This window comes from Nicotiana tabacum, chromosome 22 (genome assembly GCF_000715075.1).
Source record: "Nicotiana tabacum cultivar K326 chromosome 22, ASM71507v2, whole genome shotgun sequence".
Lineage (NCBI taxonomy): Eukaryota > Viridiplantae > Streptophyta > Magnoliopsida > Solanales > Solanaceae > Nicotiana > Nicotiana tabacum.
Genome location: NC_134101.1, coordinates 165,598,873 through 165,617,194, shown reverse-complemented (window position 1 = coordinate 165,617,194; position 18,322 = coordinate 165,598,873). Strand labels below are relative to the sequence as shown.

Here is an 18,322-nt window from a genome sequence, read left to right as displayed (position 1 = left end):
GGTCCGTCCCGATTGATGATCTTACTGCGTATTTGACTGAAATCTCTTTGCTATCATTATTATTTGGGCTGAATGCCATATTTGGGCTTTGTGCCAACTATTTGAACCCTTCAGGAATTTTTGTTGATGTTTCCTCACTGTTTTGACTTTAAACTTGTACTCAATCATGCTATATTCTACTGTTTTCAAAACTCAGCCATGTTTACTCTGCTTTAACACATGAAATGATATTTTAAATTATATTTTGGGCTGAGCATCATGTTTTACTGTTGCCCGAGTGGCTTATGTGATTTTTGACTGAGTAAGTCTGAGGGCATGTGTTGTGAGGATACTTTTGGGTCGGGCTGCACGCTGCAGCGGTGATACGCTGATTTGATTACGAGGCCGAGGGCCTGATATATGTACGACGCGATGTGGCTTGTTGATATTGATATGAGGCCGAGAGCCTATTTATGATGCCACGAGATGGCTTGATATTGCACTTGGGCCGTAAGGGGCCCCTCTAGGAGTCTGCACACCACTAGTGAGCGCGGGTACCTATTATGATGTGAGATTTAGCCAGAGGGGCTGATTTTGTTCTGAGATATTGCCCGAGGGGCGGATAGGTTGACATTGTGCCCGAGGGGCGAACCTTATGTGCTTATCTTTCTTAATTGCCTGGCATGTACCTGTTGAATTGTGTATTTGTGCCTGAGGGGCAGATTTCTGTGCTTATCTGCACTAATTGTTTTGCATTCATTTGTGCAACTGTTGAAAAAGTCATTTTCAAAGAAGTTTAAACTAAGCTAAGATATTTTAAGAGATTTTACAGCTTAATTTCTTTCTTACTCGTTTTTGAATTGCTTCTATACAGCATGTTGATGCACTTTTCGTGATTTCTTACCATTCAGACTTTAGTTATGATTATTACTCACTGAGTTGGAGTACTCACTTTACTCCCTGAACCTTGTGTGCAGATTCAGGTATGGCTGATCGGAGGCAGAGTTATCGGAGTTTAGCAAGGTAACTGCTGGTATTCGCAGCACTGCTTTTCTCCCTCTTGACGTCCTTGGACTGTATTTAGCCTATTTTAGAACTTAGTTGTATTTTTGACCTTAGTAGATGCTCCTGACTTGTGACATCCCGATGTCGGGCTGTGTTTATTTCCGCAATGTTCATTTAAACTCACATTATGCAATATCTGATTAATTGAAAAGGCGTTAAATTGACCTATTAACATTATTGAAGTGAATTTGGGAAATGTGTCGGTTGGACTTGTCTTTACAAGAGGCGCCATCACGACCGAGTCCGTTTTGTGGTCATGACAGAGGCAGAGAAGGTGGTTGGAGCTATTGAAAGACTATGATATCACCATCTTATATCATCTGGAAAAGGCCAATGTGGTGGCCGATTCTTTGAGTAGGAAGTCAGCTAGTTTGGAAAGTCTTACATATATTCCGGTCGGTGAGAGAACGCTTGCTTTGGATGTTCAGGCTTTGGCCAATCAGTTCGTGAGGTTGGATGTTTCTGAACCCAGCCGGGTGTTATCTTGCACAGTCGCTCGTTCTTCTTTATTGGAGCGTATCTGAGATCGGCAGTATGATGAACCTCATTTGTGTGTCCTTAGGGACACGGTGCAACACGGTGGTACCAAGCAGGTTACATTAGGAGATGATGGAGTTTTGAGGCTGCAGGGTCGAGTTTGGGTGCCTAATGTGGATTGGCTTCGAGAGTTGATTTTAGAGGAGGCCCATAGTTCCCAGTACTCTATTCATTCGGGCGCCGCTAAGATGCATAAGGATTTGCGACATCATTATTAGCGGAGGAGGATGAAGAAGGATATTGTCGCATATGTGGCTCGGTGTTTGAATTGTCAGCAGGTAAAGTACGAGCATCAGAGATCTGGTGGTTTGTTCCAGAAGATTGAGATTCCTGAGTTGAAGTGGGAGTGTATCACTATGGATTTCGTTGTTGGACTCCCACGGACTCAGAGGAAGTTCGATACAGTGTGGGTTATTATTGATAGGCTGACCAAGTCAGCACATTTCATTCCTGTGGCAGTCTCCTATTCTTCCGAGAGGTTAGCTGAGATCTATATCCGAGAGATTGTTCGTCTTTATGGTGTTCCCATGTCTATCATTTCGGATCGAGGTATGCAGTTTACCTTACATTTTTGGAGAGCAGTTCAGCGTGAGTTGGGCATACGGGTCGAGTTGAGCACAACATTTCATCCTTAGACAGACGGGCAGTCCGAGCATACTATTCAGATTTTGGAGGATATGCTCCGAGCTTGTGTCATTGACTTTAGAGGCTTGTGGGATCAGTTCTTGCCTTTAGCGGAGTTTGCCTACAACAACAACTACCAGTTGAGTATCCAGATGGCTCCTTATGAGGCTTTATATTGTAGGTGGTGTCGGTCACCGGTTGGATGGTTTGAGCCGGGAGAGGCTTGGTTGTTGGGTACGGATCTAGTACAGGAGGCCTTGGACAAGGTTAGGATCATTCAGGATAGGCTTCGTACAGCTCAGTCCAGGCAAAAGAGTTATGCCGACCATAAGGTTCTTGATGTGGCATTCATGGTCGGCGAGCGGGTGTTGCTTCGGGTGTTTCCTATGAAGGGCGTGATGAGATTTTGGAAGAGGGGCAAGCTTAGCCCTAGGTTCATTGGCCCTTTTGAGATTCTTGATCGAGTGGGAGAGGTGGCTTACAGACTTGCATTGTCGCCGAACTTATTAGCCGTGCATCCAGTGATTTATGTGTCCATGCTTGAAGTATCACGACAATCCATCCCACATGTTAGACTTCAGCACTGTCCAGTTGGACAATGACTTGTCCTATGAGGAGGAGCCGGTAGCCATTCTAGACCGACAGGTTTGTCAGTTGAGATCAAGGAGTTTTACTTCTATTTGTGTTCAGTGGAGATGTCAGCCTATTGAGGCAACGACATGGGAGTCCAAGTCCATTATGCAGAGCCGATATCCCCATCTTTTCTCTGACTCAGGTACTTCCTCTTATGTCCGTTCGAGGACGAACGGTTATTTTAGAGGTGGAGAATGTGATGACCCATCACTTGTTTTACAAGTCGATTCTATGTTTTGGGACCTTATAAAACCTCTTTTTCTCACCTCGATTTGCGTGCATAGTCCGGGCGTGTATCCAGAAAGCCATTATGTGAAAATCTGTGAAAATGATAAATTTTGCTATTAAAATGAATTTAAGTTGACTTCGGACAACATTTTGGGTAAATGGACCCGGTCCCGTGATTTGGCGGTCCCCGAGGGTCCGTAGGAAACTATGGGACTTGGGCGTATGCCCAGAATTGAATTTCGAGGTCCCAAGCCCGAGAAATGAATTTCTGAAGAATATTATTTAACTTAAATTATAAAAGTTTTCAGAAATTTAAATATGTTTGAATTTGATGGTATCACGACCGTATTTTGGTTCCGGAGCCCGGTACAGGTCTTATATGGGATTTAAGTTGAGCCTGTAAAATTTGGTAAGAAAAGGACTTAATATGACGTGAATCGGACCATCGGTTGATAAAAATGGAACTTAAGAGTCCATGAGATTTTTTTTTTGATTTTGATGCTAAATTCATAGTTATTGATGTTATTTTGATGATTTCATCGCACAAGCAAGCCCGTATGATGTTTGTGGACTTGCGTGCATGATTGGTTTGGAGCCCCAAGGGCTCGGGTGTGTTTTCGATAGGCCACAGAGTGAAATTTGACTTAGGAAAACTGCTGGTATATTGTTGATCTGCTGGCTTCGCAATTGCGAGCTCGCATTTGCGAAAAACCCATCGCATTTGCAAAGACTGGCTGGATAGGGAACCTTCGAATTTGCGAAGCTTATGTCGCAAATGCGACCTTGACAGGCACCACAATTGCAAACATTGTTCGCATTTGTGAAGAAAGCGGACATAGGCCATCCATCGCATTTGCAAAGCTTTGGCTGCAATTGTGAGTTCGTATTTGCAAACCAGGCTTCGCAATTGCGATGCCTGCGCTTGTGTAAATCATGACTTAGCCGAAAATCTCTCATTTTTTCAAATTTTCTCAAAACCTAAACGCCTTTGGGCGATTTTGCAAAGGCAACTACTCTTCCAAATCGATTGCAAGTCATTTCTAACTCATTTTCTTTAATCTTTATCATCTTTTCACATGATTTCAACTCAAAATCAAGGATTTTCATAGGGAAAATTGGGTGTTTTGGGTAGAACTTAGGTTCTTCAAATTTTGGGAATTTGGACCTCGATTTGAGGTCCGATTTCAAAACAAATTATATATTTGGGTTTGTAGGTGAATGGGCAATCGGGTTTTGGTTCGAACCTCGGGTTTTGATCATGTGGGCCCGAGGTCAATTTTTTTACTTTTTGGGGACATGCATTAGAATTGATTCATTTAGCATTTATTGATATAGTTAAGTAACTTGTGGCTAGATACAAGCAAATTGGTGGTGGAAACAAGAGGTAAAGCGGTAGTTGAGGCTTGAATTGTGTTCGTGGTATTGAAGTAAGTGTTTGGTATACCTTAGCTTGAGGGATTAAGAGTTGTATCTTATTTTCTATGTGTTAATTGTGGAGTATGACGTATAGGCATGGTGGCGAGTATCTATACGTTGGTGTCAAGCATGCTTGTGAGTCTTATACTATGACTAATGTGACTTCATTTCATATTGTTCATGCTTTATATGATGATTTCTATTATTGAACAAGGCTTGTGGAAGTATTATTGGTAATTGATCATTGTGGAGCATTGGCTCAAGTTTAGAAATGAGTTGTGAAGAAATTGTGAAAGAGAAAAGGTTTATATTATTGTCTCCCTTGCCAGGATGTTATTGCTTTTGATATTATCTCCCTTGCCGGGATGTTATTGTTGTTGATATTATCTCCCTTGCCGGGACGTTATTATTCATGATATTATTTCCCTTGCCGGGATATTATTGTTATGCTATTGTTCCCTTGTCGGAATTTTATTGAAATAGAGTTGATTTCCCTTGCCCAAATTGTCTTGAGATTGTTGCTTGGGTGAGGAAGAGTGTAAAGCACGAAGGGTGATGTCGTGTATGTTTTCTTTGAGAGTATTAATGCACGAAGGGTGATGTCGTGTATGTTTTCTTTGAGAGTGTTAATACACGAAGGGTGACGCCGTGCCGATATTGTGAGGTAAAAGCATGAAAGGTGATGTCGTGCCGCACGATATACCATTTCGTGCCATGATATGAGTGATAATGCACGAAGGATCATTCCGTGCCATGATTATGTGAGGTAAAAGCACGAAGGGTGATGCCCCTCCTATCCTTAACTATACATTTCTCCCTTTATTTTCCGTTGTATATGATTTAACTGCACAGGTTTATTTGGTAGTCTGGTCCTAGCCTCGTCACTACTTCGCCGAGGTTAGGCTAGACACTTACCAGCACATGGGGTTGGTTGTGCTGATACTACACTCTGCACTGTGTGTAGTTCCCGGTGCTGCAGCTTTTGGTCCGCAGTGAGGGTGTTGTCTTTAGTCCATTCAGGCGACCCGAGGTAGTCCTGCAGTCGTCCGCAGGCCCTGGCGCCTCCTTATAACTTTCTATACTGTTTCCTTTATGTATTTATGGAACAACTTGTATTTATCTTTTGGACCCTTATTTGTAGTACTCTTAGACAGTCTGTGAAATTGTAACACCAGATCGGGTAGCTTTTTTAGTTTATGGAATTGTATCGGTATTAATATTAAACTGTGACATTTTGTTTCTTCCGTTTGTTTAATTCCGTTGTTTATACGATGTTTGTTTACCATTGTTAAAGGATTAGAATATATGGAAAAAAAGGGTTAAGTAATTGGAACAGTTGGCTTGCCTAGCTTTCATTAATAGGCACCATCACGACCCCTGATTTTGGGAAATCCGGTTCGTGACAGAAAGTTATGCTTAAGTTAAGTCTGAAATGAGGGATATCATACCAGATATTCATCATATTAGTCAAATTGATATGTCAAGAAAATAGTAATTCCATATTTGACAACACAAGAGGGAGTTATTGCGTTATATTAAACTTTAGTCGACTAATTTTAAAAAACTTCACCTGTACTTTTGAACACAACAATTTAAAGAAAACAGTTAGCTGTATCAGGAAAAATAATTATAAGACATAAACATAAAATAAAATTACAGAGTGACACAAATAATTTTATGTTGGTTCGTGTATTGGTGTGAGACCTACATTCAGTCCATTTATTCCTTACTTCTCAGTTTTGAATCAACTACAATTATGGTTTTAGAATTTGTTCACCACCTATTTCACTCAATCTTTTGCTTTTACAAGCTCACCAAAGAAACTTACAGACACAATTTTTCTCTTTTCACTTATACTCTTTGCTTTTATTTTGTACATTCACAAAAGTATATACTACGTGCTAGAAAACTGAAAGAGAGTAGTCTTGTTTGAGATGGAAGTTGCATTCCTGAACTAAAAAGCTCTTTAGAATATATAACATCTTTGTGGCTGGCCGTTGTTCCATTCTTCACGATGTGCGTTGATTATATTTCGCTACTTCCATAAATGATGAAATTGACTTGTTTTAGTTCCAAGAGGGAATGTTGGAACTAACTCTACGAGTGGCCCAGGAGAGTTTTATTTCCGTCAGCCTTGAAGCACGATAATTCATTATTCTGTAAATGACTTAATTTTCACCAAGAAGATTTTAGCCCTTGTCATAATTGCTCAGGTCTCTTTGATCTTGTGGGCTTGTACCCACTTTGGCACTCTAATCTAAAGTGATTTAGAATAAGAATCCTAGCTAAATTACCAAAATCGAATCGATGAACATGGAAAAAAGATTGTGCAAAGTGCTCTACTTTCTAATAACAGTAGAAATGAAAGCTTACAGTTAGCGTGGGTGTCTATCTACTTATATACACATTTACTTGACAACTGTCCTATCTAACCCACTAGCTCTACAGACTAACAACTATGCTAACTAATAACTAATTACATGGGAATTAGTTGCAACTAAAAATAATTAACAAGATAGCTAGCTAGCATTATGTTACACCTTCACTCTCATTACTCCCCCTCAAGCTGGTGGGTATGAAAATATTTAGGACACCTAGTTTGGAAACTAGAAACTCATGTTGTGGTCTGCATAATCCTTTTGTCATAATGTCTGCTTGTAGCAAGATATTGTATTTTGATCAACCTTGCTTGTATCTTCTCTCTTTTGAAATGGCAATCGATCTTTATATGTTTAGTTCGCTCATGATAAACTGGATTTGCAGTAATCTATAGTGCTGTCTTGCTATCACTATAGAGGTCTATTTTCATATGGAGCTCTTCTCCAAGTTCCTTGAACAACCCTACAATCCATACTATTTCTGATACGGTGCTTGACATGCTCCTATACTCCGCTTCATATGAACTTCTGGAAATAATTATCTATTTCTTTGACTTCCATGATATCAAGGAGTCACCATGTTTTATCAAAAAATCAGTGACTGATTTCTAGAATTGGGACATGATGCCCAATCTGCATCACAATATGCTTTCAGCTTGGTTGATCTTCTACTGCTCATGAGAGTCCCATTCGTGGTTCTCTTTTCACATATCTCACCACTTTTAAGGCATTATTCATGTGTGATTGTTTAGGTTGATGCATAAACTAACTTAGAGTTTGTACAACAAAGCAAATATCCGGCCTGGTTAGTGTCAAATATAGGCGTCTTCCTATTAGTCTCTAATAAACACCTTTGTCATGCACAATTTCATCATCCGTCCTCCCTCCTGCTCAGTCAACTTCAATAATGGTTAGCTTTATTTTGTTATCCAAAGGGGTGCATGATGGCTTTGAACCATTTAGGCCCATGTCTCCAATGAGTTTCAAGGCATATTTTCTCTGATTCATTAATATCCCCTTTCCTGATCTGGTAAATTCTATTTCCAAGAAGTATTTTAGAGTTCCCAGATATTTCATCTTAAATACAGAATGTAGTTCTTGTTTGGTCCGTTCAATCAAGCTGATGTTTTCCCCGACAATTAGCATGTCATCTACATATACCAAACTTACTACTACTATGTGTCTATCAATTCTTTTGATGATTAGGGAATGGACAAGGTTGATTTATGTAAAGCTTGAATTCATCAATGCTTCTGTCAACTTCACATTCCACTATCTACTTGCCTGCTTCAACCCATATAGGAACTTTACTAGCCTACAAACCAATCCTTTATTCTCCCCCTCACTAGAAAATCCCTCAAGAAGTGACATATAAACTTCATCATGAAGACCCCCCTGCAGGAAGGCATTATACACATCCATCTGATGTATATGCCTCAGATGCTATGGACAACACCTTCCTAACAGTGACAATCTTCACCACTGGTGAGAATGTCTCATGATAGCCGAGTCCCTCTTGTTGGTTGCACCCTTTTGCAACCAAACTCACATTATATCTTTCAATGTCTCAATTAGCTTTGAACTTCACTTTATGGACCCATTTGCACCCAATATGGGACTTTCCAGGTGGCAAATGCACTAGTTCCCAAGTTTTATTGTCTTCCAATACCTTGATTTCATCCTTCATTACTTCAATCCAATTTTGATCATTGCAGGATTCTAGTAACTCTTTGGATCAGTCACATGAGAGCCATCAGATAATGTTGATAATTTGGAGAAATATGTGCATATGAAAGACTGTCACTCAGGGGATAGTGATAATTTATGGAAGTTGCAGCAATGACATAATCAGACATCCAAGATGGTATCTTTTTGTCTCTAGTAGACTTTCTCAAGGAGTCACCATCCTCATTTTGCAATTGAGGAAGTGCCAGGTCTTCATTGTTCTCAATTTCCTGCTGAGATATTTGCTCCTCAAGATCAGGCATCAAATTAGGCCGAGTTATCTCTGCTGCTGCAGGGGTAAAATTTTCTTCTGGATATGTGAGCTCATCATGTTCATAATGTTCAGTAGCATTGGTTCCTATTATAGGTAAGGGATATCCCCCTATGTCATCAAGTGGAAGATCGCTGTGTACTGATATGTTCTCCCAGATCATCAAGTTTAGAAACCTTTTTTCCATCTAAATATATAGGCATTGGTGAGGCTTGATGTTGTAATGAAAATACATTCTTCTTGAATATCACATCCCTTGAGATGAAAAAGGTGTGATCATCCAAGTTATAAAGAATGTAAGCCTTTGTCACAGTAGAGTACCCCATATGTACTGCTTTTATTTCCCTGGCCTCAAATTTGTGCCCCACTGGCAACTTCTTGGCATAGCAAAGACATCCCATACTTTTAATGTGGTCCATGCTAGGTTTTCATTTGTTTAAACTTCATGTGGTGTCTTTCCTTGTAATGCAATAGAAAGCATCTTGTTTATCATATAAATAGCTCCTAACACACAATGCCCCCAGAACCTCAAAGGAATAGAGCTTTGAAATCTAATTGCTCTAGCTACTTCCAAAATGTACCTATGTCTTCTTTCTTCTACACTATTCTGCTGGAGCTTGTAGACACAAGTCTTTTGATTTACTATTCCATGGGATTGAAGCAAGTCGGCATAAGATGTCTTTGATAAATTCAGTACCAATGTCTGTTCTTATTGCCTTAACTATTTTGCTGAATTGAGTCTAGACCATTTGTAAAAAGGTTCTTATGATTATGATCACATCACTTTTCAGCTTCAGCAAATAAATCCAAGTCATACGAGAATGATCGTCCATAATTGTTAAAAAAGTTCTATTTCCATCAAAAGTCTGAGATTTGTAAAGGCCTCATACATCTAAATGCAACAAATTAGAAATAGCAGATGACTTTGCCTCACTGATATAAAAAAGAAACTTGATTTGTCTAGCAAGGGGGAAAAATTCACAGTTTTCTACAACTTTTTTTACAAGTATCATGTGAAAATTTAAAAAGTTGTTTATAGCTCTCACTGATGCATGCCCCATCCTCTTATGCCATGTTCTGATACATTATTCTTCCTTATTAACTACAAATCCTTTTATTGTAGGTTGTTTTTGTATTCCATCTATCTTATGAGATGCCAACAAATAGATTCCTTCTTTCTCTTTACCAATCCCCAGCACCCTCCAATTGGAGAGGTCCTAGAACAAACAGAAAGTAGGATAGAAAGCTACCATACAATTCAGTTCCTTTGTAATTTTTGACATAGATAACAAATTGTATTTAAACTCAGGCATAGACAACACCTCCTTGTTTATTTCTCCTTTCAATACTCCACAATTGCCCATATGTGCCACAACTGATACTTGCCCATTAGGTAAGTGCACTTTTCTATTCTCAACTATCCTTTCTGCTTTATTTAACAACATTAAGTTGGAACACATATGGCTAGTTGCCCCTGTGTCTATGATCCATTCATAGTTATTGTCATTCACTAAGAGAGCAGTAGTAATATCTGCCATGGTTGATGTGTTTGCAAGGTTTTCAAGGTTTGATGAGCTATTTCCAACATTTGTTGAATTGTTTGGAAGGTTTTCCTTGTTGATCAGCTTCAGCAGTTGATTGAATTGCTTTGGTGTAAATGTTGGTGGGCTCCTGAATCCAGCTGGATGTATGTGTGCATCATTTGCTCCTACATGTGAGTTTGCGTCTTCTACTATTACATTATGTGCACTGTTTCCCCCAAATCTCCTTTTAGGTTTGAAATTTGCTGGATATCCAATCAATTTAAAACATCCATCTTGAGTGTGTCCTTTCATCTTGCAGTAATCACAGAATGCGTTATTGTTTTTCTTGAACCTTTGAGTACCTCCTCCACCTTTTGTGGTCATGAGTGATGTTATATCCATTTTTTCTATTGTTCCATAAATGTTAGTCATGTGTCTTTTACTCTCTCTTCCATTAACATGGAGTATGCCTTGTTCACAGTTGGAACCGACACCATCATTAATATTTGACTTCTAGCCTATTCGTACATCTCATTGAGCTCCATAAGAAATTGTAGGAGCTTCAAGCGCTCTATGAATACAACAAAGTCACGAGATTTTTCACAGTCGCATCCCGGAATCGGAGCTAAGATATCAAACTCTGCCCAAAGTACTCGCAATTTCGAAAAATAACCAGAGATGGAATTGGTACCTGGACTAATAGTAGCAATTTGTTTGTGTATCTGAAAATCTTTGAGAAATCTACTTTGTCGAATCTCTCTTTTAGGTCACTACAAACTGCACTCCCGTTCGAAGAATATACAATCCCACTGAGTAATTCAGGTGATATGCAATTCATTATCCATGATAATACAATTACTGTACAACATTCCCACAAATCTATGAAATTCTGCATGTAATTCTTCCCTTTGCATGTGCCGTCGATGAACCTTAGCTTGTTCCGACCTAGGATTGCAATTCGCATCGCCCGGCTCTACACCGAGTAATTTTTCGGTCCTCGTAGCTGGAGTGAGATTAGAATCGCTCTTGAATTGTCATTCGAATTGAGAAATATCGGATGGTTGTGGCTCAACCTTTCTGGCAATTAATTGTCTATCTTCGACATTGTTGATATCTCCGCCGACCTTCGATTTAGGGCTTTCAATTTAGCAGAAAAGCTTCACAATAGTGGTTGCATGCTCTGATACCATAAAGTGATTTATAATAAGAACCCTAGCTGAATTACAGAGATCAAATCGATGAACATGGAAGAGAGATTGTGCAAAGTGCTCTGCTTTCTAATAACAGTAGAAATGAAAGCTTACAGTTAGTATGGGTGTCTATCTACTTATATACACATTTACTTGAAGGTTGTCCTATCTAACCCACTAACTCTGATGGGTTTTCAATATCTTTGCCTTATGTTTTGATGATCTAACAAACTTACTGTCAAGAACTAGATAGGGAACTTGACAAACTTGGTACACATTACAAATGAATGGATTCCAGCCTGGACTCCAGCTAATGTGAACTGCTGCAAGTGTAGAAAATGAAGAAACAAGATAAGGACCTGATCCCTTGTATTTCCCTGACAACAGTACGAAAGTGAACTGTGCACAGCTGAAAAGTAACTGCCACAAAAACAGTGCACACAGTGCAGCAGTTTTGTAGTCACTTGCCTTTGACCTACCAAGTGCTTATATTATTCAAGTGATGTCATCAATGGTGTATTAACAAGAGCATTATAACAAAACATCACTTGAACACTTGAGAATTCACTTCAAGCATTCAAGTCTTCTGAAAACAATAAACTCAATTCTCAAGAGCTTGAAGAACAAAGTTAAAGGCTACTACGGACTAGTTCCTAAATCTAGTATTTTTTCGTACTTAGTTGAGTTGTAACTTTGTGATTGTTCTTATTGTAATTCCTAAATTGCTTAGCTATAAGCGTTCCTTAGGAACCCCAGTGTAAAATCATAAACTTTCTGAGTTTGTGTTGTGACTAGAGTAAGTCATAAGTTAAGGTCTTTGTAACTAGTAAGTGAGAAAGTGGCTTGTGGTAAGAATATCACAAGTTAGTTGAGTTGAAGTCTTTGTAATAGAGTCATTACAAAGTGGCTTGTAATAGAGTGTTTACAAGTTAGTAAAAATCCCGTGTCTCATTTACTTACTGTTTCATTAGTATTCTCAGTGAAAACTAATAGAAGGACCAGGTACTCTATAGTTTGGTGGACTCATATAAACTAATAATCGGTATCAGAGCAGGTTCCTCCTATCAGGCTAACACCTAGGAAGGATCCGTATGGCTGCTCTACTAAATTTTGAAGAATGTCAATCTAGATACAGACCACCGAGGTTTAATGGGCAATACTATGGGTGGTGGAAGACAAGAATGCATGATTTTATCATGGCTGAGGATTCTGAGTTGTGGGATGTCATATGTGATGGTCCTTACATCCCAACAAAGGCACTTGCAAAACTTCCACTCTCAATGCCAAAAACCAGAAAAGAATACACCGACGCAGACAGGAAAGTTGTAGAGAAAAATTTTCGTGCCAAAAAGATTTTGGTATGTGGAATAGCACCTGATGAATACAATAGAATTTCTGCTTGTGAAGATGCAAAAGAGATATTGGAAGCTCTACAAACAACACATGAGGGAACTACTCAAGTAAAGCAATCTAAGATTTATATGCTCACTATCGAGTATGAACTCTTTAGGATGAAGGACGATGCATCTATTCAAGATATGCACACAAGATTCACCTCCATCATAAATGAGTTACACTCACTTAGTGAAACCATTCCTAAGATCAAGCTAGTGAGGAAAATTCTCAGTATGCTGCCCAGTTCTTGGGAAAGCAAGGTGAATGCTATTACTGAAGCAAAGGACCTGCAGGAGCTGACCATAGATGAGCTGGTTGGAAATCTGAAGACCTACGAGATGAAGAGAAAGATAGACAGTGAAAGAAGAGAACCAAAGAAAGAAAAGAATCTGGTACTCAAAGTTGATAGCAATGACTCGAGTGAGGAGGATAGTGACATGGCTTACTTAACCAAAAGATTTTAGTAGATGGTCAGAAGAAATGGAGGGAATGCTGAAAAGGGGCAGCTCTAGCAAACCAAAGAACTATGATCTCTGCCATAAGTGTGGAAAGCCTGGGCACTTCATCAAAGACTGTCCTCTCCTGAAGCAAGAGTACTCCAAGTACAACCTTGAGAAAGCAGCTAAGAGGAACCTGGTTCATGACAAGGACTTCAAGAGGAGGAGATTTGCTGACAATGTGGTGAAACAGGCTCTTACAGCATGGGGAGACTCCTCTAGTGAGTCTGAAGATGAAATTGATGCTGGTGACAGCTCTATGATGGCAGTTCAAAGTGAGGAAAATGAATATAATTCAATTTTTGCATTGATGGCCCAATCAGATGATGATGAAGACGATAACAACAGTGAGGCAAATTTCAGGGATTTTCAGAGAAATTTGAAAATCATACTCTCCTAAGAAACTCATGTCTTTAGCTAGTGTATTGATTGATGCCTATCATAGTCTTGTGGAGGATAAGGATGCCTTGACCTTAGAGTTAGGAGAAGTTGAACAAACTAGAGATGATCTTGTAGTATGTGTCGTTGATCTGAAGGAAACCATTTGTGAGCTGGAGAAAGAAAAATCTATTTTAACCAAAAAAATTGCTAACATAGAACATGAAAGAGATGACTTAGTGGTTGTAGTTGTTGACCATAAGGAAACCATTGAAAACTTTAGAAAAGAAAGAGAAGCCTTGATGAAAAGATTGACTGAGATTGAGGAAGAAAGAGATGATCTCTTGGTAGTGATTGCAGACCTAAGGGAAACAATAGAGGGACTAGGGACTGAGTCAAAACTTGGATATTCTGGAAAAGGAAAGGAGATAGCAAGTGAGGAACACATTAGGCTTGGAAACAAGTTGAAGGCTGTGAGAACTAGTTTGTGTGTTGAATATGAGAAAAACAAGCATCTCCAGACTGAACTGGAAAGAATAAAAAATGATCTTGAAAAGTCTCTAAAGTGGACCTGATTCTCAGAAGCTATCACTTCCATGTACGCTAATAATGGTGGAAACAGGCTGGGAATAGGGTTCCAGAGGGAAAAAACTCCTTACAACCCCCATAACAAGTATTTTACTGTACCGGATAACTGGTTGTGTACCCACTATGGGAACAATGGGCATTTCAAGGAAAATTGCCAAGCCAGGGTCCAGTCCCTTCAGAAAAACAAAGTGTTTGCTAAAAATGTAACTACTAAAAAGGGACCAGGTTCCACCCACAAAAAGCGCATATTACCTGCATGGACTAAGAGAGTTCTTATTCATCCTCTTGCCTACTACAAGGGACCCAAACTTGCTTGGGTTACTAAAACTAACTCTTGATCTCCTTGTGCAGGGAACAGTAAAAGAAAGCAGTCAACAATGGTTCATGGATAGTGAATGTTCAAAGCACATGACTGGGAACACCATGGACTTTCTTTCACTAAAAGCCCTGCAAGGAGGGAGTGTATCCTTTGGCAATGGGAAAAAGGGGTACATTCTTGGAGTTGGAAAAGTCGAAAAATCACTTATTTACTCTATTGAGAATGTGTACTATGTCAATGGTCTTAAGTACAGCCTCTTGAGTGTCTCTCAGATTTGCGATAAAGAAAATACGGTGGAGTTCTTGTCTAAGATATGTACAGTTACTAATCTAGTAACTAGTGAAGTGGTACTTGTGGCCAAAAGATACAAGAACATATATATTGCTGATTTCGAATCCATACAAAGTGGTGATCTAAGTTGTCTGAAAGCCGTTGATGATGATGCTGAACTCTGGCACAGAAGACTAGGGCACGCAAGCTTCTCTCTTCTAAACAAATTAATTCAGAAGGACCGGGTCCATGGTCTGCCCATTCAAAATTCAAAGTAGAGAAAGTATGTGATGCATGTGCTAGAGAAAAGCATGTGAAGTACTCTTTTAAGTATAAAAAGGATGTAAGTACATCAAAGCCACTCGATCTTCTACATATGGATTTATGTGGCCGTATGAGAGTGCAAAGTAGGGGAGGAAAAAGATACATATTTTTGATAGTGGATGACTACTCTAGATTCACATGGAATCTGTTTCTTAGAACTAAAGATGAAACCTTTGAGGTGTTTGTGGCTTTTGTGAAGAAAATCCAGGTGAAGATAGAGTCTAGAGTCGCATGTATTAGATCAGATCATGGAACAAAATTTGACAATGCCAAATTTGATGAGTTCTGCAATGAAAATGACATTATTCACAACTTCTCAGCTCCAAGAACCCCCTCCCCCAGCAAAATGGAGTAGTGGAAAGGAAGAATATAACTCTTGAAGAAATGGCGAGAACAATGCTGACTGACAGTGAAATTGCAAAGAACTTCTAGGCTGAAGCGGTCAACACTGCCTGCTACTTGGTGAACAGGTGCATGATAAGATATCTCCTGAACAAAACCCCCTATGAGTTCTGAATGGAAGGAAACCCAAGCTGAGTCACCTAAGAACATTTGGGTGCAAATGCTATGTTCTCAACAATGGAAAGGATCAGCTTGGTAAATTTGATGCCAAGAGTGATGAATGAATATTTCTGGGGTATTCTTCTTAAAGCAAAGCTTACAATATATACAATAAGCAGACTAAGTGTGTTGAGAAAAGTGTTCATGTTATCTTTGATGTGTCTTATCCTTCATGTGAGAAAAGTTCTAAAGATGATCAAGATGGAGAGCCCTTACTGGTTCCTGATGAAGTCATTAACATGACAAATGGAAAGGCAGATATGATGAGCCAAGAGAAAGAGCCGAGTGGAGACAATGCTGCCTCTTCTTCAATGGAACCAAGTACCTCAATTACAACCAATGAAGCTGAAGAAAGAGTGGTTGATGTAGTACATGATACTCCACTAGTACCTGAGAGAAGAACACAAGAGAACCAGTTAAATATACCCACCTCCTCTACAAATGAACCTCAAATGTCTAACTGGAAACACAAAAGTTCTCATCCTCTTGACAACATAATTACTCCTCTAGATTCTAGAGTACAAAGCAGGTCAAAAGCCAGAAATTCACTTGCTTTCTCAGCCTTTCTCTCCCAAATAGAATCCAAAAGTATCAAGAAATCCTGAAAGATGCAGATTGGATTACAACCATGCAAGATGAGATACATCAGTTTGAAAGGAACAATGTCTGGCACCTGGTACCTAAACCCTTAGATCGAACCATTATAGGAACTCGATGGGTATTCAGGAACAAGCATGATGAACATGGAAACACTACAAGGAACAAGGCCATGCTAGTAGTTCAAAGGTACAATCAGGAGGAAGGGATTGATTATGATAAAACATTTGCTCCGGTCGCTCGCATGGAAGCTATTAGAAACCTAATCGCTTTGCATCTCATATGGAATTCACCTTGTTCCAAATGGATGTCAAAAGTGCATTTCTGAATGGACTTCTTAAGGAAGAAGTCTATGTGAAGCAACCTCCAGGGTTTGAATGTCATGAACACCCTAAATATATGTTTAAACTGGACAACTCATTGTATGGGTTGAAGCAGGCTCCTTGAGTTTGGTATGAAAGGTTGTCAAAGTTTCTTTTAGAAAATGGCTTTTAAAGAGGGGAAATTGACAACACCTTGTTCCTAAAGAAAGGGGGAAGGAACCTGCTCATTGTTCACGTCTATGTTGATGATATCATTTTTGGGGCAACAACTGATTCTCTGTGTGAAGAATTTGCAAAACTCATGGGAAGTGAGTTTGAAATGAGCATGATGGGGGAGCTGAATTTCTTCTTGGGTCTTCAAGTGAAGAAGTCCACAAAGGGTACATTCATTTGTCAGCAGAAATATATCAAGGAGCTCTTGAAAAGGTTTGATATGGAAGCATCAAAAGTGATAGACACCCCCATTACAAGGGCTACTCGACTGGACATGGATGAAACTGGATCTCCTTTGAATCAAACTATGTATAGAGGCATTATTGGGTCTCTTCTCTATCTCACTACTACTGTCTTCAGTGTGGGGCTATGTGCAAGGTTTCAATCAAATCCCAAGGAATCTCATTTGAAGGCTGCCAAAAGAATTGTGAGATACCTTAAGGGTACACATGACTTGGTCCTATATTACCCCTCACGCGATAGTTTTAATCTCATTGGGTATGCTGATGCTAACTATGTAGGTTATCTTGTGGACATGAAAAACACTTATGGAATGGCTCCCTTTCTAGGATCATGTCTCATCTCTTGGGGCACAATGAAGCAAAACTCAGTGGCTCTTTCAACAATTGAAGTAGAATATATAGTTGCAGCATCCTGCTGTGCTCAACTCCTATGGATTAAGTAGCAACTGGAGGATTTTGGGGTGTTTACTGAGTGTGTGCCTCTTCTATGTGATAACACTAGTGCACTCAACATGGCTAAGAATCTAGTTCAACACAAAAGAACCAAGCATATTGATATGAGACATCATTTTCTGAGGGACAATGTGGAGAAATGGATGATCTGTATGAAGTTCTGCAGCACAGAAGACCAAATTGCAGATATCTTCACCAAAGCATTGAGCAAGGAATATTTTGAAAGAAACAGGGTGAAGCAAGGGCTTTTGAAGTCCAATTGAGAAACTGATTCCTCATCAATTGGCTATGAAAATCACCTTCAGGTAAAACTAGCTAAAGTGTTTACTGGCCAAGTCTAACTCACTTCAATACCGTTGCAGGTAAACACGCATGATGAGTATAGAAGCTGTAGATGCAGTGCATGCATGATAAAAGAGGATTGATATTTTCAAATAACAGGTCAAGGACCTGGTTCTTGTAACCCTTCTCTTTTCTCCACAAACCATAAGTTCTCCATTAGAACTTCTCCAAAGAACTTTCTCTCCATCTCTTCAATAGTTGACACAAACTCCGAAATCCCTACCTCAGTCATCTCTAATACTGAAAAAAAT

General features: G+C 39.4%; 1 protein-coding gene across 1 annotated transcript; it reads left to right on the top strand.

The window, feature by feature from the left end:
* Positions 1-12,750: 12,750 nt before the first annotated feature.
* On the top strand, positions 12,751-17,719 carry LOC142176148 (uncharacterized). The gene is made up of 10 exons (XM_075243232.1): positions 12,751-13,064; positions 13,432-13,813; positions 13,923-14,322; positions 14,422-14,630; positions 14,779-14,807; positions 15,000-15,093; positions 15,207-15,548; positions 16,021-16,489; positions 17,184-17,405; positions 17,556-17,719. Exons 1-10 carry the CDS (start codon positions 12,751-12,753, stop codon positions 17,717-17,719), a joined length of 2,625 nt encoding a protein of 874 aa, XP_075099333.1.
* The last annotated feature ends 603 nt before the right edge of the window (positions 17,720-18,322 follow it).